Raw genomic sequence first — 22,083 nt, 5'->3', positions numbered from 1 at the left:
TGTGTTTGCAACCTATTTGCTCAACACCTGGAGAATAATTAAACAAGCATGTACAAACATAAACAATTACAGTGAAAAAACATGTGACAATGAAGTTGATTGACATAAACATGGGATGCAGGTCCAGCTTGTATTTCTCTATTTTCATGTACACTAACATTTCCACAGGTATTTTTGCTTAATTTGAAGAAAAAGATTAAATAAGACACTGCAAGTGTTGCAAGTTCCTACTTTTGCGGTTGAAGCCAGAATTCTCCAGGATTCAGGTTGTTGCGTGCTGTTTCAAACAGATGTGGAACATCGCAGAAGAAGTAGATCTTTCTGTCCTCATCAGCAGGGCTTATGGTGTAATAACCATGAACATCATCAGTGCATAAAGTGCTGTTTTCAACAGATGTGGAACATCGCAGAAGAAGTAGATCTTTCTGTCCTCATCAGCTGGGTTTATGGTGTAATAGCCATGAACATCATCAGTGCATATCCTTAAAAAATGTCCTGTTACACGATGCCCCATCTGCCACCACAACTCATACCTTTAGCCCCGCTGTCTCGATGGCCAACACCGTTTTCATAACACAGTCATAGATTTCCCCGCTGTGTAGGGATGTAGTGGGTATAAGGGCTACAGCTTGCACGTGGGAGAAAACAAGCCACGAAACATGATCATGAATGCATGGCTTGCAAGTTCATCGGTGTCCCCTTTTGGTGCTTCTCAAATGCTCGCAACTCGTTATTTATGCTGCCTACATCTACAAAACCAACGAGTTCCCCAGTCGAAGAAGAAGAGTACACTATGCCTGACTTAGTCTTCCTTTCATCACAGATGAGTGATAAATTGCTTTGGAACTCTTGCTTCAAATTCATCTCTTTGATAGTTTGTTGTATCGAACGTGAAGGACTCCTGTTTTCGCTTGTGTGTAATGTGTATATTTTGTAAGTGTTCCTATTGCAGGTAATATAAGAAACTTACTGTCTTTGATAAGTTTGTATGCTGCGGGGGACTTGCTGTGCACAGCAATTGCCCATCAAATAACCAATGGATGTCATCACATCTGTCTCCTGTTGGAGGACTTCAATGCCTTTGTCTGCTCCTCCCACAACAGCTTCTGTGCTGATTTATCAACAAGATTCTCTTCAATCAACCCCGCTGCATCTTTCACAATCTTTTCAATCTCTTTTGTGTCTCCACCTGGCACACTCTCCTCTCTGAATATTGTCCTTATTTTGTCCTGAAGTCTCCTCTGGCTACTTACCTTTATTGTGTCCTTCTGTATGTTCCTTGCTCTGGAGATTAATTGCTTTTTGGACAGAGATTGCAATTTTGCCTTTGAAGAAACATGTGCTTTTATAGGTGAAGACGACCTATTCCGATTCTTCATGGATATCAAGTCGCTCCTCTGGATGGAACACACGCTGCATTTATCGTTGTCCTCGGCCACAAGTTTACAATTAATGCTGCGGACTGTTTCCTCTGAGTGGGTATCAACTATGTACCCTCTGATGTTTTTGTTTTTCAGAAAGTCAACAAAGTCCTTGTTCCCAACACAACCCTTGGACCCAGCTACAGATTTCACAAGTCCTTTGACAGATTCTTCATCCAGAACAATGGGGATACTACGCAGAATATATGTTGAAGGTGCAACTTTCTTGCCCACAAACACAACTTCCCATGTCCAGTCCTAGAATATGATGATGCTTTTGGGAACGTAGACATTGTGCTCCTTCACAATGACTGAGAAGATCAAGATCCAATCATGTTGCTTGCTCAATGACAGCCCATACTCGTCTGCTGCTTCTATCCCTGCTTTCTCAACATTTGGGGTAGGAGCAATCCCATCCTCCTCTTTATACATCTCACATATGTCATCGTGCTGCTTGAAATCTCTCAAAGGAATGTTGACCGTAAACACCTTCTTCTTCTGTTTCAAAAGTTTGAAACATGCCAGCTTCCTTTCACATGTAAGGCAAATGAAGTATCGATATGAAGTGCCTCGTGGATAGTCCTTTCAAACGCTTCCTTGTATGAATTCCTGTTATCAGCTATTGCAGTCTTTGTTTCGCAGAGCCGGCAATACTGTTCCAGGAGCTCTCCGTGCTTAGATGCCATCGTCAATCTGTTTTTAGCACACACACCAAAAGGGAAATGGTTAATATAATTCCATCTTGATTGTATTATTAGAAATGGTACAGAAGAAGTTAAACAAATATTTCTTGGACACAAAACCTACAATAGATATAAATTATTATTGTTTAAATAAGATGACACCAATCATTGCCAAGTAAAATATAAATATTATTTATTAAATTAACCAAATTTGATTTCACTGGTGCGAAGCTGAAATACATGTAGATGTTCACATTCATATTCAGGTGTTATGAATTATAATACAAGACATGAGTCAATCACAATATCTAACTTCATACTGACATTTGCTTCATGAAGGTCTCCAATACTGCTGCTGTAGTTCTGTCCTTAAATTCAAGGTTTAAAACCACAAGCTCAACTTTTCTTTTTTTTCCAGCCTTCATGTGAACCTATGAAATATGCATGATATTTGATTAATTGATGTGCTCTCCTTTGGCTAGCCATACATTTTCTTCCTCTTGCAAAATCTGATCCTCATGCACTTTGAAAGCTAATAGAAGTTAAAAGGTCAAAGGTCATAGTATTAAGAAGTATATAGCATAGAAATGATAAATACATGTACTGTATACAAGTTCAGGCTCACATCTTTCATCAGGAAGTTTTCTGTATTTTGATGAATTTTTGATAGTCAGCAAGTGCTTAGTTAAGATTATACACAGGTTTTGCAGGGTGCTGTACAGATTTATCCAGTATATCTAATTAATATCAGGTAGGATACCAAAGATATTTAGTTAACTAGATTTTATGAAAAGATGTGGATTCTGAAAAATATTTTTTAAAAATACAAGCATGGTTTAACTGTCAGTATTTTTTGTTGGTGTAATGTAAAAATATAAAAGATAATATTACAATGTTAGTATTTACAGAAGAATGCTTCCTTAATATTTGTGTAGTGTGTGCTTTACAGTGCTAAATGTAAGTAGAGTTGGGAAATATTTCAAATGCATCCCTGTTTATCAATATCAACAAGCATATTGAATTATTAACCATACAATTATCATTCCTTCAGGTTTTTATATATTCTATAATGGTGTACAATGTGTGAACACTGGATTTCTAAGACATATTCATCACTGTAAAGAATACAATAATTGATGTAAATTATTTGAAATTTTGAATATACTTAATATATTTCATATATTAATTTTGATTCTCTTGCCAAGAGAAATAGAGAGAGAGAGAGAGAGAGAGAGAGAGAGAGGGGAGAGAGAGGGGAGAGAGAGAGAGGGAGAGAGAGAGAGAGGGAGAGAGAGAGAGGGAGAGAGGTTTTTTTTTTGGGGGGGGGGGTTGAAGGAGGGATAGAGAAGACAAGACATGAGTTATATTAGATGAAAGACAGAAATAAACAAAAATACATGTATATAAATAGTCCATTGTGCTATACAGTACTGGTATTCTTTTTGTTGTTATATTGTTCATTTATATTGTTAGCTATACCTGTTAGGAAGAGTTTCTTATTTCAGTCCCATTTTGTGTACCGGTATATCATAATTAAAGGGATCGTTTAACAATGTTAAATCTGAGATACACGGCCCTACGTGTTATCAGTGTCTGTGATATGGTGTAATATTGAAGCCCTAAAAAAATTGTGCTTCAAAATGATCAAGAAGTGCCTCAAAAAAGTAAAAAATCTTTGAGTGACCGGTTTTACCATACTCGTTTTCCCCAATAGACTGTAGTGTTATGAAAACCGTCAGGCGAACGGTTTTCAAAATTTGTAATTCCAATCATAAATATCTTGATAATCAGACTGGCGATCGGCTTGTAAAAGTCATGGGGCTCCTGACTGACCTAAAGGTTTATAATTTTCATTGCATCATGAGCTAAATCCAGAATTTTATTTCAGAATCTGAGACAAAGTTACCGGATCCCTTTAAATTTATTGAATTCAGTAGTTAAAACAAACTCCATTTATGCAGATAATTATGTTATAAGACCAACACACTCCTTGGTTCTATAAGACATACTTTTACTTACCGGTACATCTAATATGCAGTCAACACCTTCATTATTCATACTCCTTTTGAATTTGAGTTTTGTGTGTGTTTTCTTAACTCAAGAACTAAAGGTTGACTTGTTAAATGGGCCATTGATGAATACTTTAAAGATGTAAGCTTTTTCAAGAAACATAAATTGAGACAAATAAGTTTTCCACATACTTTAAAAAAAAAATTTGTTACGGTTTGAATAATTTTGCTGGTAACTGTAGTATGTGTTTGTTCATTCATGTATATGATATTTTATCTGATTGGGGGATATTCCTTCATTATATATCTGTGCCATTTCTAGCATGTATGCATGTGATATATCAATAAATCGTCGCTGTTTTCACGAAGTGACGGTAGTGAAAAAAAATTGCATTCACTTTGCGTTACGATTTTCCTCACTACCGTCACTTCGTGAAAACAAGGACGAAATGAATGTTGTTTATACCAAGTCACTATACAATGTGTTGTTTTTCATCTTTAGCAAATGTCCAGACTGTGACATTATGGTATTGTTGTTGTTGTTTTGTTGCTTTTTTTGGGGTGGGGGGGGGGGGGGGGGGTTGACAGAAAAAAATATATGGAATGTTTGTTTCAATTTAGCTGCCGGATTTTGGCTCTATCTGAGAAGCATCCCTTTAATTTTATATTTGTTTATGTGCGGCAGCTAGCTGCTAGCTCTTTTTTTCTTCACACTTACTTACTTGTGTGATTTTGAAAAGTCAATTAACACATGCATGCAGCTTGCTCGTATCACTGAAGTATCCTGCAATATTTGAGAACAGAGCTAGCTAGAGAGATCCAGAGTAAAAGAAAGAGCTATATGGGGCTCACGTATCATATGAACGAAAAATAATCAAACTGTTGAAATAATTGTAACTTTGTGGAACAGTGATTGTGGTGGATGCATAGAGGAGAGATATGGGCAGTGAAGGAAGAATACATGAAGCTGCAGGGACAAGTGCCCAAGAGCTGTGAGAGTATATATAGTAACTAGAAGGGATAGTGGGATGGAAGATCTTAAGAAGCAGGGATCAAAAAGAAAATTAGAGAAAGCAATTACTTTGACCGTTCAGACATGAGAATGCTGCAGATGTAATATGGAACAAGTGAGAAAGAGAGAATGTTCAAAGTAAGATAATTATCAATGAAGATGAAAGTGGAGTTAGATAAAGAATGGTATTGAGAAGACCACCTCCCACCACCATGATTGCCTCCCTTAGAACATTCCCAGTAGGTGTCAGCTAGGATGTATCCCCATGCCTACACGTATATAGGATTTGATTATTTTGCCTTCACCCTGAACAGCCCCACCCCCTTGGATTAATCATAGAGCTAGAGATTAGAGAGATAAAGAGAGAGGGGAGGATAACATGGAATATGTACACATATATACAAATGTTGCCTCCCAGCCCCCCCCCCCCCCCCCTCGAAAAAAAAGTGTGGGGGGGGGGGTCGAGAGAAATAAATATCTTGTATATATATATTACAGTTGTATGATGCACGAGTCAGCAAAGGTGAGGTATTCATAATGTCATTTTCAAACAGTTTCCAAATATGCAAACCCTAACCCTGACATACTTCTTTCATAATTAGTTTGAAACGGACAGGCTCTTTTCCTGGGGAGGGGAGGGAAGGGGGGGGGCAGTGCTCTCGAGGGTAACATATGCTAGTATACATTCAGCTATCAATTTTCATTTTAAAACCTTATTTCATGTTTTCTTTAATTTTACTGTAAATAATTATGACAATATTAGTATCCAGAATTATGCCATTTTCTTATCAAAACAATAGAACATGAATTGAATTGAATTGGTGCGAGTCTGTCGACCCCGGTGGGGTCACTCAATGTGACTTCCGGACCGCATGACCGTTACCAAAATCGCGGAAAAAGGGGTCAATTTCAAGCAATGTCCGCGGACAAAATATTCCTCGAAATTAAGAAAATAGGGGGGCACATGTGTCCCCGAAATTGATAAATAGGGGTCAGGAAAAGGGAAAAGAGAAAACCGGGAAGGGAAAAGAGAAAACGGGGAAGAAAAATTCTCGGAGCCGAGTCTTGTCCTTGAAATATGGTAAAATAGGGGTAAATTTGCGAAAGTGTCCTTACAATCTTATAAATAGGGGTATTCCAAAGTACGATTTTGTCCTTGTTTTGACGTAAAAAAGGGGGTTAAATTTCACAAAATGTCCTTGAAATTGACCGCAAAAGGGGGTTATATGCATTGGTGGTAACGGTCATACGTGTCACTCTTTGCAGGGGAGTGACCCCACCGGGCTGTCGACACGGTAACGGTATTCTAGGCTCCCAGGCACGTCTGATCCACAAAATAAGTACCGCTAGCTGATCTCCAGCTGATCGAACCAGCCCTGGCCCCGCCCCCTGCCCGGCGGCGCCGCAACGCGCCGTACGTCATTTGTAAACAGTGCTCTTTGTACATGCACACATGCACGTACTACACGGGTTGATTCTGACACACTAGTGACTTCTGCCGAAGCAAGAAGAGCTAATTCATACCTTCAGGACAGGCCAGCGAGATTTCTTTCCCGAAAATGCCTGACAAGTTAATCTTCTTCTGCAATGGTAAAAAGGTAAATGTTTCACTTAATATGCATTCTATTAAATTAGTAGTTCTAGCATGGCATTCACCACTGCTTTTAACACGCGTTTCAAAGGATGTCTGTGAACTTGAAACGCTGCAGCTGCTCAGGCCCAGGCGCTAGCCCATGCAGCTCGATCAGCCAGGCCAGCCAGGGGACCAGCCGGCAGCCAAGGCAAGCAAGGCCAGGTCAAGACGTGTTCTAATTTGGAAGGCATGTTAGCACGCTATGTATGCACATTCTTGCGAACAAAATTAAGAATAACATAGGGGTGGATATGGAAGCCACAATATATTTTGTTAAAAACTTAAAATATGATTTATTATTTTTTTTTGGGGGGGGGGGGGGGGCCGGGGGGGGGGGGGGGGGGGGTGGGGGCTAGAAATTGCAAAGCCAAAGGCAAGAGTGTAAGCATTTATGATTTTGTATTTTGTTGACAAAATATGTATCATCTCATTCAGACCTTTCATTTCAATTGATATAATTTTCATTATGAGTTAGTCTATATAGGCCTAGACTAAAATTGTTTATACAAATTTATATTGCATATCATAACATGTCTGGCTCAATGAAACTAGTGTGATTTACTCTGGATATAAATTCTAGCGGTTAATTATTAACTTATCTTTCAAAGTTTTTGTAAAAACCTTGAATCTGTGAATTGAAACACTTTTTCTTGATTAAACATATATCAGGCCCGTAACTAGGGGAGGGGGACGCACAACCCAATATAGCGGCAAGAATTCTTAAAAGAAAAACAATGAAGAAGAAAAAGAGAACAAAACGTTTTGGTGTTCGAAATTGTAAATTAAACTTGATTTTCAGACGGAAAAATGTAGCTGGGAGAGGGGATCGACACCCCCTCCCCACCCCCCCCCCCCCCCCCACCCCCCCCCCCCCCCCCCCCCCCCCCCCCCCCCCCCCCCTCCCCATGTCTGCACAAACTCCTCCACTGAAATCCTACGGGCTTGATTGCGTTGTTGATCACGTCACTCAAAGAAAATAAATGATCAGATAATTTAATAATGATGAATACATACAGTAAGTCTTTTTTTTTATGTCTTAATTTTTATAAGTTGAGCAGTTTGAGTGGAAAACACATTGTATTTGTACATGGGTAATTCCATGGGGTTGGGGCAATTTTTGTGACACGTGTGACTACGTCTCCAATCAACCATGTTTGCTCAAATTAATTTAGTCGTGCATGGATCATGCAGTTAATGTAAGAATTAGGGGTCTAAACATTCAATGTCTAAAACGTTTGTGTATCTTCCTGTTTAGCTGTCTTGCAAAGTGGTGTAAACTAAAATCATTGTCAACAAGACTACCGGTACGGATGATGTTTTATTTCTGAATTTATTGACCCAAAACAATTTGAACTTTAGTTTGTACTTTGTACTTTGTAGTCACACCCAGGTTTACATGTTTGCCGAAATCTCTGAACAGGGATCTAGAATGAAGAAAAAATAAAATTCTGCTTCGTAATCATTACTGCAACAAGCCTCAGTCAAGGGTCTATATTTCCTTAGATAAAAACTAGAATGATATTTCTTTTTCATAACAAAGATATTTCTGCATTTGAAGAAAAAACCTAGTTCAACTTTACATCATAACATAGGCTAAGTGTTCATTTTGTATTTTCTGATAGAATCACATAGTTAATGTCGATCGATGCTATCTTTTTTTCTTCCAGATCATCGAAAAAGATGCAGACCCAGATACTACTCTAGATGTCTATCTTCGAACAAAGTGTATCCTTTAATATGTACATACCTGTAGGCTGTATTACCTAAATCGATCTATTTAGTTAACAAATTTAAAACAAAACTTGTAGAAGTTATCAAAGCATACAGCTATTTGAGGATATCTTAAATTTGGGATATTTGCATGCTAAATTACTTTCAGAACCATATGAAAATGCTATCACCTTTTTAAGTTGACCATATGCTTTCATTGACTTGTAAAGAATAAAAGAATGTGGAACTAATAGGTTAGCAACAGGTTTTATATTTCACAAAGGCCAGGTTTTAGGTTAATTTCAAAGTATTAAGTATACACCCATTTCATGATGTCTTTAATTTGATTTGATTTGAGGGGGGGGGGGGGGGGGAGGTAAAAGTCTTTTCCAGTGGAAAGTAGTATTTCTGGAATTTTCTTTGAGGATATATGTATTGGGGGGGGGGGGATGCGAGGGACGAGGGAGCATAGTGAACGAGAGTGGCAAAGATGACGGAAGTGACTACCCCCTCACTGGTTTTTGAGGTTATGTTGTATCGAAAAAATACATTCCGTAGCAAAAAAACAAGCAATATACTGTTTTCACATATCACTTTTACTTTGCGGTTAGTTAGTGTGCAGTCCGAAGGGTTGTAAATAGTTAGTAGGGAGCTTGGGCATGGATGGGAATTCTATTTCCCACTTTAAGCCTGAAGTCTTTCGTCTACGGCTGATTGTCAACGAATCGGAGTTGAGTCTTGTGATAATTCCATTTGTTGCTACGGCAGGCAGCCAGTGAAAACGAATTTGTTTAATAAAATTATGGAAATGCAAGCACTACTTTACTCAAACAGAACTTTGTTATTCCTAGCTCATTCTTTCTAAGCTTGCAAATATGTGTCATTTATCAATTATAAATGTAATTAAGTTATGATTAAACATCAATAATTCTTGGTTTCGTTTTTTCTGGGACGCACTGTAGTGATTTTTCTACTTTTTTTTGCATTTTCCAACATCTCTGACACTGTTTGCTTTTCTGCCTGAAGAACTCTGTTCAGTTCATGAAGGGGACCTGTGATTTATTGCTACAGAGAGCGCTAGATAGCTCACCCCAGATTTACATGTACAGTAAGACCATCATCTAGATCCCTCGCTTTGCCGTCGCCAGTCTCCTGGCCAAACTCTAACAAGCTCTTTAAAATTGCTCCATAGTTGGAAGGCACAGAAGGTACGGCTGCATGTCTGTATAGCCATCTTGTTGGACACAGCGGTTTTATGGTGGTAGAAGCAGCAGGGACAGAATCTCCACATACATGCTAGAAAATAGCTTGTTGTATTCCCACTTCTCTTGTAGAAGTTTCGCAGATCTTGTTCTAGTTGAAATGCATCAGTGAGAGATGCATATATGCTTGGCATGCATGTTGAGATACCAAGTTCACACAATGTGCTGCACAGTGATGGTGGAGACAAAGTGGATATTCCGCCCGCAGAATTGTTTGACATCCATTGAATTTCCCGGCCATGTTGGCGGCTCCATTATAGGCTTGTCCCCTCAAACATGTAAGGTCAACTCCAAGTCGTAGTAAGGCTTCCTTTACTGTACTTGCCAAAGCAGCTCCTGTTGTCTCCTGCTGCTCGTAGAATCCTACAAAGTCCTCATGCACTTCAAGATTTTGATCAACATGTCGAATGCATACTGATTCTTGTTCTTTCATTTTTATATCCCGGGTTCTATCAAGAAATACTGTGTATTGTTGAGAGTCCTTGATGTCCGTGATGATAGCCTGGAGGATGTATGGGAGAAGATATTCTGGATCTCCTCAATACATTTGTGTGATGTGAACATCGTTGACCGCCGAAGCCACTGTCTCAGTTCAGGATCTAATTCTGCTTGCATCGAGTGACCGTTGCAGATTTTCTTCTCTATCTGCATGCCCACGGAAGGGTATTCCTTCTCGCAACAAGTACCTCACTGCCTGAACAAAATACAAGAAAACTTTTCCTGTTCAGTTCTTGTTGTTTACAATTTTGCTTGCTGAGTAGTAGTGCCACGTTCACTCCTTCATCTTGCTGAGAAATCTTGAATACTGCTTGCCTAAGAAATATTGAGGCTTGATGATTCAACGCTCTGTTCCAGTTCCTGAATCCAGTTGTAGTAAATGTTAACTCACATCTCTCAGTCTTCATCAGACCTTGCTCGATAGCACTTGAGCATTGAAAGCAAATGACTCCTTGTAATTGTGAAGAAAAGTGTAACCATGGAAACTAATTATACCAGTACTTTGGGAAATACAACTTTTTTGTTAACAAAATAAAAAAATATGTAGAGATAAGGTTAACGGTTTAGATTTTATTCATAAAGTAGTAATGTTATTGCTAATTTGGACGATGTACGGACTGTGCGGCAAAATAATGGTCAGAAGTTTGGATATTTGTGTTCCGTTATAAATATCCAATCCTGCCCTTCTGCTGGGCCATTCAATCATTTTAGAGTTGTCAATATGGTAGTGATACCTAGCACAGAAAGGCCTATATTTACTATGGCTTTTTCATGACAGAGTAATTCATAATAAACATTGAAAAGGTGGAACCTTACATTAGTTCTGCAAGCTCTGATTATCTGATGTGTTTTATTGTGTTTTGTTCCAGTAAAAGTAAGAGTATAAATAAGAGTGAAAATATGAAGCAGTTTCCTTAACGATGTGAGTCCAGTAAAGCTACATGGAACGAAGCAAGCGTGTGGTGTAGGGGCATGCGGGGCATGTACTGTCATGCTTTCATATGTCCATCCTCAGACGAAAGCTATACGGTGAGGACTGACAACATTGCTGATGGACATTGATGATTGTCCACATGAAAAATTACTCTCTCGCAACCACCTCCTATCTCTCTGTCCCCACCCCTCCCACCCCATCTCTCTCTCTACCTCTACCTCTCCTCCCCCCTCTCTCTCTCTCTCTCTCTCTCTTACACACACACACACACTCTCTCTCTCTCTCTCTCTCTCTCTCTCTCTCTCTCTCTCTCTCTCTCTATGTATACATGTATAGGGGTTCAGAGCTATCCTGTTATCAGGGAAATCCTAAAAAATGTGTTTCCCTTTTTTTCCAGTCACTGAAAAATCAGGGAATTTAGATAAAGAAATCACTAAAATGCATGGAAATGGTATATTGATCAAACATTAAAATGTGCTTAGCTCAAAATAACATTCATTTCCTTATGATATATATATTCTTTTTGCACTTTAACTATATCTCATCAATTCTATCAAATTCAACTCAAGTTTTGTATGAAAACATAGGTTTGCTGCCATTTGGCTGAAATTGCGATACTTCACAAAGTCTCTCTGAAATTCAACTTAAGTTTATGAAGACATGTTTGCTGCCATTCGGCTGAAATTGCGATACTTTACAAATAACATAAAACAGGCATACCGGTAGGTTACAAGGTACACGTGTGCAATTCCAATGAATATAGATTGGCATACTTTATAGAGTCAAGAAGCCAATCAACATCATTATAATGTTACATGAAATTTATTATACAAAGCCTTGTTTACAATACTGCATGATTAAAGAAAATGGGTTAAAAATTGCACAAAGTCTGCTCATAATCAAGTTCTTTCTTCTCTTTCATTTGATTGATGCAGCCATGAAGCAGTTGTCTCCTGCCTGACGCCCATCTGTCTCCTTCACGGCAAAGCAATCACTACTGTAGAGGGTATTGGAAGCACTAGAGATAGGCTTCATGTAGTTCAGGTACTTATGGAAGAGCATAAGCCCAAAGGGTACCCAATCATAAACAAATATTGTAATATGTATTAGTTTGTTCAGGGTTCCATGTTGCTGTACTTATTTCAAATAAGAACTTCAAATATTACTGCTATAAAGAAGATATACATATATAAAAATCCAATTGCTACTTTTGCGTACAAATCCGTAAACTTGAGTGTGAATGTCAAGTTTTATGTATTATAAAGTTCTGTTTACTTGTAATTTTTACGATCAACTTCATTTAAACAATCATGTACCTTGTATTGAATAATGTCTTTAAACTTGTCTGTCGAGGCAATCCAAAGGAAACAGTGGTCACTAGATACAGATGACCTCTCTAGACAGATTCTACATCATATCTATCTTTCTTCTTTCTATCTTTTTGTCTGGAGAGAGAGAAAGAGAGAAAAGATATGAAAGAGAATTCTGGTCATTATGTTGCCTCCTTCTGTAGGAGCGTCTTGCCAAGAGCCATGGTTCTCAGTGTGGTTTCTGCAGTCCTGGGATGGTCATGTCCATGTACACCCTGCTACGTAACAATCCCAAGCCACACGTCAAGGATATCCTCAGGCACCTGGAAGGCAACCTGTGTCGCTGCACCGGATATAGACCTATCCTTGATGGATTTAAGTCCTTCTGCGGGGTAAGCTGACCAAGGGATGTACAGGAGGGGGTTGTAGTTGGTATTCATTCTGTTTATGATGAATTATTGGATGTTTAATTCATTGATTTGTATCCTTCTGCGGATAAGCTGAAAGAGTTGGATATTGGTGGTTTAAAATAATTATAATGTGATGCTTTATTGCTTGTTAAATTCATGGATCTAAGTCCTTCTGCTTTATTAATTGATAAAGGGATGTACAGGAGAGGGTGGTAGTTGGGGTGAGTACTGTACTATCAATTACTCAAAGTAACTTTCCAATTCTACAATGTTCTTGCAAAAGGATAGATTTTTAGTAAATGGTAAATAAGTTACTTTTAGCCTTCAGTGACAAAAGATTATGACATTCATTCTATTTACAGTGTATTCTTGTGTTTGAATGTAAGCATTGGAGGTCAGGAAATTTTTACTTTGGTGATTGAAATTAAGTTAATTAAAATCTACAACTATATCAGATTTGTTATCTTTGTCTTTTTTTTTCATCTCGCAAAATCTTTCAATGTATTATTGCATGATTGAATGATATCAAACTACAACTTGATGAATTTGTGTTATATTTCAGAAGGAGGATTGCTGCCAGCGAACAGGTAGCTCATGTCAGTCAGAGCCGGATTATCAGCCTATGAGTGTGAGTACACAGATATCATTTCTGATAACATTAAGTCAAGAAGGCTAACTCATCCACTATTTCATGATTAATGATAATGTATTTTGATTACTGACATTAGTATGGAAATTAGCCATGAATATTCAATATTTTCCTGAGAATGTATGTTACTTACGAGGCACACAAAAATATTATCTGTATAATATCAATGGAATTATATTACTCTCATTCATTGCATGTTCCTTTCACAAACTATGCAACCAAACTCTATATTTCTTTTTACAGATGGTGAATGATGAAGATTGGAAACCTTATGATCCTTCTCAAGAACCAATATTTCCTCCTGAACTTCTAGTAAGATTCAAAGTGTATGCTATTTATGTTCTGTGAAGAAATATAAAGATGATGCTGTTTATTTTCTATGTCTTTGCATTATTTTTCAGTGTCTTGATGTTTGGTCTGTTTCAAGCTTCTACATAGCAAAAGTACTGAAATCTTAAAAGTAGTTGGTAACATATTTGACAATAGAGCTTGGACTTGCCATGTGCTGCTTAGAAAACTGTAATCATGTACGAAATGAAAATAGAAATGAAAATGAAAATTGAATTGGAGATTTCGAAATTGAATTCAGAATTGAAGCTTGCATGAAATCAGGGCAGAATACAATATCTCTTTAAGATTTATCTTTCTCTCTCCTACCTCACACAGACCAATGCTGAAGAATACAATCAGACAGTGATCTTTCGGAGGGGTCAATCCACATGGGTCGTGACGTCAACATTGGAAGAACTGCTTCAACTCTTAGCGGACAACTCACAGGCGCAGCTCACCATGGGGAGCACCATTATGAGTAGGTCATTTATCTTGGTTATAATGTGTTCCAAATGAAGAATGGGACCGTCTAATATGACAACGTAGCCGGAAATCTCTAATAAATCTAAGAACAAAACCATTTCCACTCTTCAACAATTGTGCAAACTCCAGCTCAGTTGTCTACACAGTGCATGCATCTGTCTTGATGAAATGTAGTTTAAATCATAAAGTGATCTGAAATAATATGTAAACTTTGGTGACTTCTGACTTTTATTCAGTAAATTAAGCTCTTTTGGCTCTTTAACGCTTGAATTTAATTCATCTTAATCAGTCATTAATTTTCTTGTACTCAACCAATATTATGTGATCTGATGGCTCAACCCACGGGCAAGCCAACAACAGATTAGATTAGATTTTATTGAACGATTTTAGTTGAGTTAGTTGAGTTAGTATTGGTTTTAAAAAAAGAAGTTTTGAGCCAATGAATCACACATGTCATTGAAAGGATGGGAGGACTGCATCAATGTCAAAGCAATGACAGTTTCTATCTCATTCCCCACCAGGTACGCTCAAGTACGAAGGAGATCACTTCCCTCTTCTTGTCTCACCTGGAAGAGGAGTCACAGAACTGACCCAGGTCACAACCTCTGACACAGGGGTCACCTTTGGGTCAGGGGTCAGCGTGTCTCATTTTGAAGAGCATCTCAGGGGGATGGTAGAGAGGTTGCCGGAGCACCAGACTCGGTCTGCCAGAGCTATAACTGACATGCTTGGTCAGTGGGCAGGGCAACAGATTCGCAACATGGCTGTGAGTTCACCTTTAACCTTTTAACCCAGCCCTTTTGTTATTGATCCTTCATTAAGTTCATATCAATGGAATGTGGTGGATGGCTAATACCTGTTCATATATCCATAAAAAGATAAAGTACGTATTTTTCCTCCTTTGAAACGTATTGGACACAACTTAATTTATGTTTCCCATATGCATTTAAATACCAACTGATCTAATATCCTGTTATGTTAGGGTTTTGCATATATATAACAGCTTAACATGTCAAGATGTGGGCACATACTGCAAACATTGTACAACCAGTACTTGCCAATATAACATCATATGACATCTTTATATCCTAATAATCAGGGTGAAATCGGAACAATTTTTTTGTTTTACTTCATATTCTTTCTTAGTGATGAAGCACACTCTTTTTAACATTTGATGTATCATGATTAGAGCTAACAAAAAAAGACCTGCATCATTCTGAGAGACAAAAAGTTTTGGAAAACCTCATTTCCAATGTTTGCTCCTATAACCCACTATACTCCTACTCACCCTGTTTTATTGTTCTTACATACTTCTATCACATTCAAATTTTCCACTCAGAGTATTGGTGGGAGTATAGCAGGTGCAAGTGGGATGTTGGATCTGTGTATCATCCTCATGGCAACCAAGACAACCATCACTCTTGTAAAAGCTGGAGGTATGATCAGGATACCGTTTCTAGCTTTTTTCGTCTGTATATTTTGATAATGTAGCCAGTAATCCAACAGTTTGCTATGGTTACAATTCCCCAGGCTTTTTATCATCAAAAGTTTAGGGTTAGGGTTGCAAGTTGGTATTAGGTTAAGTTTAGTTAGGGTTAGGAATAGTTTTATGTCCAGGGTGGAAGTTCAGAATTTGGTTGGTGTGGGAAATTACTGTGGAATGATTGTCGCAGGTGAAAGTGTAACCTGCTTTAGTGGCCCCCTGTATAGAAAGGGTTGTATAACACAATCTCTGGCAACACTTACTCTGGGCCATCATTGTACCCCTAACCCTGGACTTAACCTAATATCCAAATTGCAACCCTTTCCCTATCCCTTTATCTTTGATGATACAGAGCCCAGGCCTTTGTCACAAGTGCAAATGCCAAAATAGTGGCCACCTGTATAGAAAGATCACCTGCCTATACAGACCATATTTTGTTTCCCTTGTGTCTTCTTCCTCTTCATAGTCTTTCCTCATCAGCAGATGATAATTGTTGAATGTTAGTATCAATTACTGGTACAGCACATATTTTATTCATCTCATGACTATTATTTATAGGCTTACCACAACTAAGATCAGGCAAAACATCACGAAAATAATACCTAGGTTGCTACTTTATGTTCTTTTTTCCATTACACATAATATACTGGTATGTTTATATTTAAAAACGTTAAGAAAATGAATAAATACCTTGGACTTGTTTGACCACTGTAAGGTCCTACCTTGCTAACATTACTCTGGGCCATTATCGTACACTAACCAAAATCGTAATATTAATATTAACTGTGCCTGAGTGCCGTACAACCATTGTAACCTTGAATGTAACATTTAAGCTCTCTACCTCTGCCTTACAGGAGCCAGAAGAACCCTTCCTCTGGACAAGGATTTCTACCCAGAGCCCAACAAGTCAGTCCTGGCCAGAGATGAGATTATTGAATCATTACATATACCTTTCACAGGACAGGCAAGTGTTATGTTAAAATATTCCAATTTGTTATGAACTATTTATGATTTATAGGACAAGTTTTCATAAAACTGCTTTTATATAACTTTGATTCTGTTTTTTGTTATATCTCCTTGCTAGCAGTGCTGTAAATCACATTTTCATTTTCTTTTGTCTCATTTGTCTTGTAGTCAAATTAAACAAATCATGATAATGTGTTTTAAATTTATGAGACCTAATGATGAGACCTAATATAAACTAAATGATATTTACAGTGCAACTTTTCATTCATTTTCAATTGTACTTGGTCACATATGCCACACAAAATACACAATAGAGGCAAGTATAGCCAACAGTCAAAATGATCAAATATGTGTGTGTAAAACTTGGGATTTTACTGATGTATATCAATCAGATATGAATATTTATATTTGGGAACCGACCTTAAACATCACCAATCGAAAAACATGACCCGTTCCTAACCATCATCTGTCAGAGTCAATTTTGGGGCGGAGATAGATAGGTGACCAAGTGAATGTATGGCTAGACCAACTTGTATCTCATCTGTGTTTGAGTGTGTAATTGGGTTTTAACATGTGTATCAATCATGTTCAATAAGGTACATCTTGGGACCGATCGAACCGATCTTAAATGTCACAAATGAAAGAGTGACTCTGTTTTGAACCAGGGTCTTTCAGAGTCGTAGTGAAGACAAAGAAAGAGGCTGTACAGCTAGACCAGTTCACATCTCCCTGAATTTTAAGCTCCAAATGTGCATCAAATATGAACTTTGTTTGCTTTTATTGTGTCCCTTTCACTGTAAGTACAAAAGGAGCTATTGATTCAACAACAAAAAACAAAAAAAACCTTTATCCTGAATATGTGATGCAATAGTCAATAGCAAATTATTACATGAACTTTTTAGAATATTAGTAGTATTAGTACATAGTATATGTGATATTGTATCTTCACCAGCACAAGAGCACATGTATTAAGAGCAGCATGTACCAGTTCATTCCTTGTCTTAATAGACAGACATAAGAAAGTAGCGTTCATCTTTATGTTATAATGTCCATGTATGTACTATTACACACTTTCTCTTCATGCTGTATCGTTATTTTTGTCAACAGAATGATTACTTCTTTTCTCATAAAGTGGCCGAGCGTCGTGACAACTCTCGTGCATCAATCAGCTGTGGGTTCAGGGTGACCTTTGAACCCGAAGGTCAAAAGGTCGAGGATCTTTGTCTGGTGTTTGGTGCTATTGATGACAATCCGTTTGTAGCTCAAAAGACATGCAATAGTCTGATCGGACAGTAAGTATCTTTACTTTTTTTAACATTGTTATTCAATTGTATTACAAAACGTAATACTTACTTATCAATATTTAATATTTGAAGAGTGCATTTTCCATTTTCCTATCATTTATCGAAACTGTCAAAATTCTTGGTAGTTGGACATCTCAAAAGCTTAGTACATGTATCTCTTTTGATATGTTTTCAAGTTTCTGTGTATCATTTATCTGTATTTAGAGTTGTAAGGACATTAAAAAAAATTCCCTTCAAACATGCATTATGTACAAATAAACCAGTTCTGCATCCACTTTCAAGTGATTCAACCTTTTAATTAGGAATCATCTTCTTTTCTATCCCTCACCATCCTTTCCAGACCATGGAACCAAAGTTTTCTGCAGGATGCGATCCAGTCGGTTACCATGGAGATTACACCAATACCTCATCCTCATGAGATTTCAGCAGAGTACAGGAAGAGTGGTATGGTGACATGTCTTCTCAGGTTCTATGTTCAAGTCTCCCAACGCATCGACAACAAGCAGGTATGCAATTTGAAATTTGGTAATTTGGCCTTTTATTTGGTAAAACTAGACAGAGAGGGAGAGATTGATGTAAAATGATAATGTAATTGTTAAACTTTGACAGATCATGCGAAGTTAAAGGTGATTTGACTTAGTCAGTGAAGTACGAATTACTCATCAATATGTATTTAGATTCTGAGAACAATACATCCCTGTCAATTAACAAGAACAACAACAAAAATCAAGATTTAGTATGCCGCAAGAAGATATGATATCAACAAGAATTCCATTTACACTGCAGTACAAGTAAAAGTACTTCAAATTAGTTCTTGCTTCCTGCAGTCTTTAAAAGGCTACATAGACACTTAATTTAAGCGAAAATTAATGGTACTATTGTTTTCCTTCACTTGTATCCAGGCCTTGACTGGTCCTTTCACCCATGGTCAGTTATCAGATCCTAGCATACCTGCATCCTACAATGGGGAAGGCCCAGTCAGTACACAGATCTATCAGGTAACACTTCTGTTGGTTTTGTTTTGTGCTGGATAGATTCTGCGCCTTTTTGTATAGATTCTGTGCTGTAATAGCAAAAAGGGTATCCTTAATCATTTGTATATACAATTAAACCTGTCATAAAAACAGCTCTAGGGAAACAAGGAAAGTGGCCTTTATAGGCAGGTGATCTTTATGTGCAGGTTCCTTTAGTGCAGGTTCAATGAGAAACCATATTCAAGGGAAAGAGGAAAAAAAAGTCTTTTTATACAGGTTTGACTGTAATATATTTTAGATTTTAATTTGGAGTAATTTTTAATCACTTAACAAGATGAATAACTATCATAGAAATTTGTTAAGCACACATAGAGGACAGGGTTCTGTAGTTGAATGCATGCTAGAGTGTTTCGTTATGGTAGAAGTTGTTCATTTTGATAATCGATTACCTTCCCTCAGGGCACAAGTGGAGGTTCTGATCAGGTTTAAAATCCACAATGTCTTTGTTACAAAACTTGGTTACACAGCTGCTGTTCTGAGCTTGAATGGGGAGTGCAGAAGGAGAGAGATATACAAGATATGTGTAGTAGAAGTTTTCAGTGTACATAAAGGCACAAGTGCGCTAACTTCTTTGAATCCCGGAATCCATTGTAACATAACCACTGTCCCAGGGTTATGCTTTTTCTCTTAATATGATAAAAAAGGAATGGTGGAGCAGAGATTTACAGTAGGGTTACATTAGTGTATCTCTTGTTTTTATGGATGTAGCATATTTTCCAATTAAGCTCTTTAAGATACATTGACAGTCATCATATGTTTCTTACTTTCCCACCAGCCCCCGCCCATAGACCAGCCGGATGCTGATCCCCTAGGTAGACCCATTGTCCATCGGGCAGCTCTTCAGCAGTGTTCTGGGGAGGCGGTCTTCTGTGATGATATACCCGTACAAGAAGGTAGGAATCTGGAGTTGTTTTCTGTAATTATCTTATGCTTATTTCAGGGACGAATATTTTGATTGTAATGGCTCAACTAAATTTAAGATGCATCATTGGGTAATGTCTGCACATTCATGGCTGCTTGCGCTGAAGACATAGCATTTAACACTAATGAAAATTTGCTTTTTTTAATTTGTCAAGACAAGTAGAATTATTATTGTAATATTTTAGTTTTAGTTTTATGTGTATTTATTTCCAGGAATACAACAATTAAACATCAATCATAAAAAAATCAGAGAACAGTGTTGTACATAAATAGATACCAAGAACAAATACATGTACCTGAGGAATGTCTAAAGTAATTTTTGGAATTTACGTTTTAGAGCTCATTTCCTTATTGCTTGTTGTTTAAAAAAGAAAAAAGAAGAAAAGAAGAAAACAGACACTAGAGAAGAGTTGAAATATTCTTTTATCCACAGGTGAGCTGTACATGGCTTTGGTTGTCAGTTCAAGAGCCCATGCAAAGATTGTGTAAGTCTATGTCTTTTACAACATAGTGAATGAAGTGTGGTATATCGTACCTGTACATTTATATCAAATATCATAATCAATTAAAGACAATTTCAGTAGCCTTGCCTCAACTATTGAGCTGTGCAAACATTACAATGACGTGTTACATAATTCAAATAGGGTTTCTATTGGATGTATATTTACAGTAGGGTATTAAAATTGCCCTTAAAGGTAATACACAGTCTTGGTATGGGGTCATGAATTTGGTTCAAATGAATATATTGAAAGCAAATGCGATCCTACAATATTTAGTGATCGTTGTCGCGATTAATCGAGTCTAAAGTTATGAAATTGTAAATAATACACTCTTTATGTTGTATAGCTCCCTCTCAAGGTCAAGATATTAATTAAGTTACAAAACAATGTTTCTTGACTAAATCGACCAAATATGCTATTCCCGTTTGGAAATTATATATCACAACTACATATTCTGAGATTTTCATGGTCACAGCTACCATTGTACGGCCATAGGCGCTATTTGAAATTCATCAAAATTTACCGGGAGCACCGGTAAATTTTTATATTCAATTTCTCTCGAAAGCAGAAGTGTTTAAGGGCTCAATTTTCTAGTGCTTATAATATATCCAAGGGGCATCCAAATATATCAATCTTTGCAGTCATGTTATACTAACATCTACCGGTATATTTCATATCATGCGGTAATTGACAAACTATATTTTGTGCTACTATACTGCCTCAGGAGCGTGTGTCGCGTATTCACCTGTCATTCATTTGCATTCTATTCCATTCAGCTGTGTGGATGCAAGCAAGGCCCTTGCTCTAGAAGGGGTAGAAGCGTACGTGAGCCACAAAGATATTCCAGGAGATAAGTGTATCGTTGAAGGGTATGAAGTCTTCGCAACAGAGGAGGTGAGATTGAATTGGTTTGATTCAATTAGCTGCTGTGCATTTCATGCTAATAGGAGATAAAATGTATTGGAATGGAGTTATTTGTAAACCAGAGACTTTATACATATTAAAATTTGTATCACAACTGACTTAATTGCGATTTGCGAAAGTTTCTTCTTGTAAAACTGCTGTTATTTACAAAATTGCGAAAGTTTCTGATTTTACAGCAATGACTTGAAGAGATCTAAATCAAATAAAGAGTGAATTATATGGAAGTAATTGGAATAGGATTTTAGGATGACTACATCTTGACTACCACCCTCTGTACAATTACTACCTTCTCACAGGAAAGTTAACCCCAATCACCTCCAAACAATTAGATATTGAATGTTGGTTGGTTACTTTGTTTGTTTTACCTGATTGTTAAGTAAGCGTGTGTGTACTCGTAAGTAAGCAACCAGCGGACCGACAGCTTTAAGTCCTCACCGAGGGACTTGGTAATGAGGATCAATGCCTTACTAAAGGGCACTGGCACATCAACTTGGTTTCGAACCCGGAACCTCCAGGTTACAAGACCACTGCTCTACCACTGAGCTATCATGCCTCTGTTTTATTGTGAATTTCTCGATAAATTATAATTATACTTTTGAAAGTGCAT

At 37.5% G+C, this 22,083-nt stretch overlaps 1 protein-coding gene across 2 annotated transcripts in view; it reads left to right on the top strand.

Annotated features, from left to right (window-relative positions):
- The first annotated feature begins 6,569 nt into the window (after positions 1 to 6,569).
- LOC115918813 (xanthine dehydrogenase/oxidase-like) overlaps positions 6,570 to 22,083 on the top strand; it is a 33,621-nt gene continuing 18,107 nt past the window's right edge. Inside the window, exons 1-17 of one of the 2 annotated variants that reach the window (XM_030991464.1) lie at positions 6,570 to 6,723; positions 8,426 to 8,483; positions 11,161 to 11,257; positions 12,098 to 12,206; positions 12,676 to 12,864; positions 13,445 to 13,510; positions 13,775 to 13,843; positions 14,198 to 14,339; positions 14,866 to 15,110; positions 15,684 to 15,780; positions 16,682 to 16,791; positions 17,901 to 18,085; positions 18,438 to 18,603; positions 19,000 to 19,095; positions 19,907 to 20,024; positions 20,486 to 20,537; positions 21,329 to 21,446. In XM_030991464.1, the coding sequence (XP_030847324.1) occupies positions 6,685 to 6,723; positions 8,426 to 8,483; positions 11,161 to 11,257; positions 12,098 to 12,206; positions 12,676 to 12,864; positions 13,445 to 13,510; positions 13,775 to 13,843; positions 14,198 to 14,339; positions 14,866 to 15,110; positions 15,684 to 15,780; positions 16,682 to 16,791; positions 17,901 to 18,085; positions 18,438 to 18,603; positions 19,000 to 19,095; positions 19,907 to 20,024; positions 20,486 to 20,537; positions 21,329 to 21,446 (1,956 nt within the window). In that variant the 5' untranslated portion in view covers positions 6,570 to 6,684. The remainder of the gene's footprint in view (positions 6,724 to 8,425; positions 8,484 to 11,160; positions 11,258 to 12,097; positions 12,207 to 12,675; positions 12,865 to 13,444; positions 13,511 to 13,774; positions 13,844 to 14,197; positions 14,340 to 14,865; positions 15,111 to 15,683; positions 15,781 to 16,681; positions 16,792 to 17,900; positions 18,086 to 18,437; positions 18,604 to 18,999; positions 19,096 to 19,906; positions 20,025 to 20,485; positions 20,538 to 21,328; positions 21,447 to 22,083) is intronic. The other variant, XM_030991465.1, reaches the window with a different exon arrangement.

The sequence above is a fragment of the Strongylocentrotus purpuratus genome, unplaced genomic scaffold, assembly GCF_000002235.5.
Source record: "Strongylocentrotus purpuratus isolate Spur 01 unplaced genomic scaffold, Spur_5.0 spur5_scaffold_2, whole genome shotgun sequence".
Taxonomy (NCBI): Eukaryota; Metazoa; Echinodermata; class Echinoidea; order Camarodonta; family Strongylocentrotidae; genus Strongylocentrotus; species Strongylocentrotus purpuratus.
The sequence above is the reverse complement of the archived record's forward strand: the minus strand, read 5'-3'. Positions and strand labels throughout refer to the sequence as shown.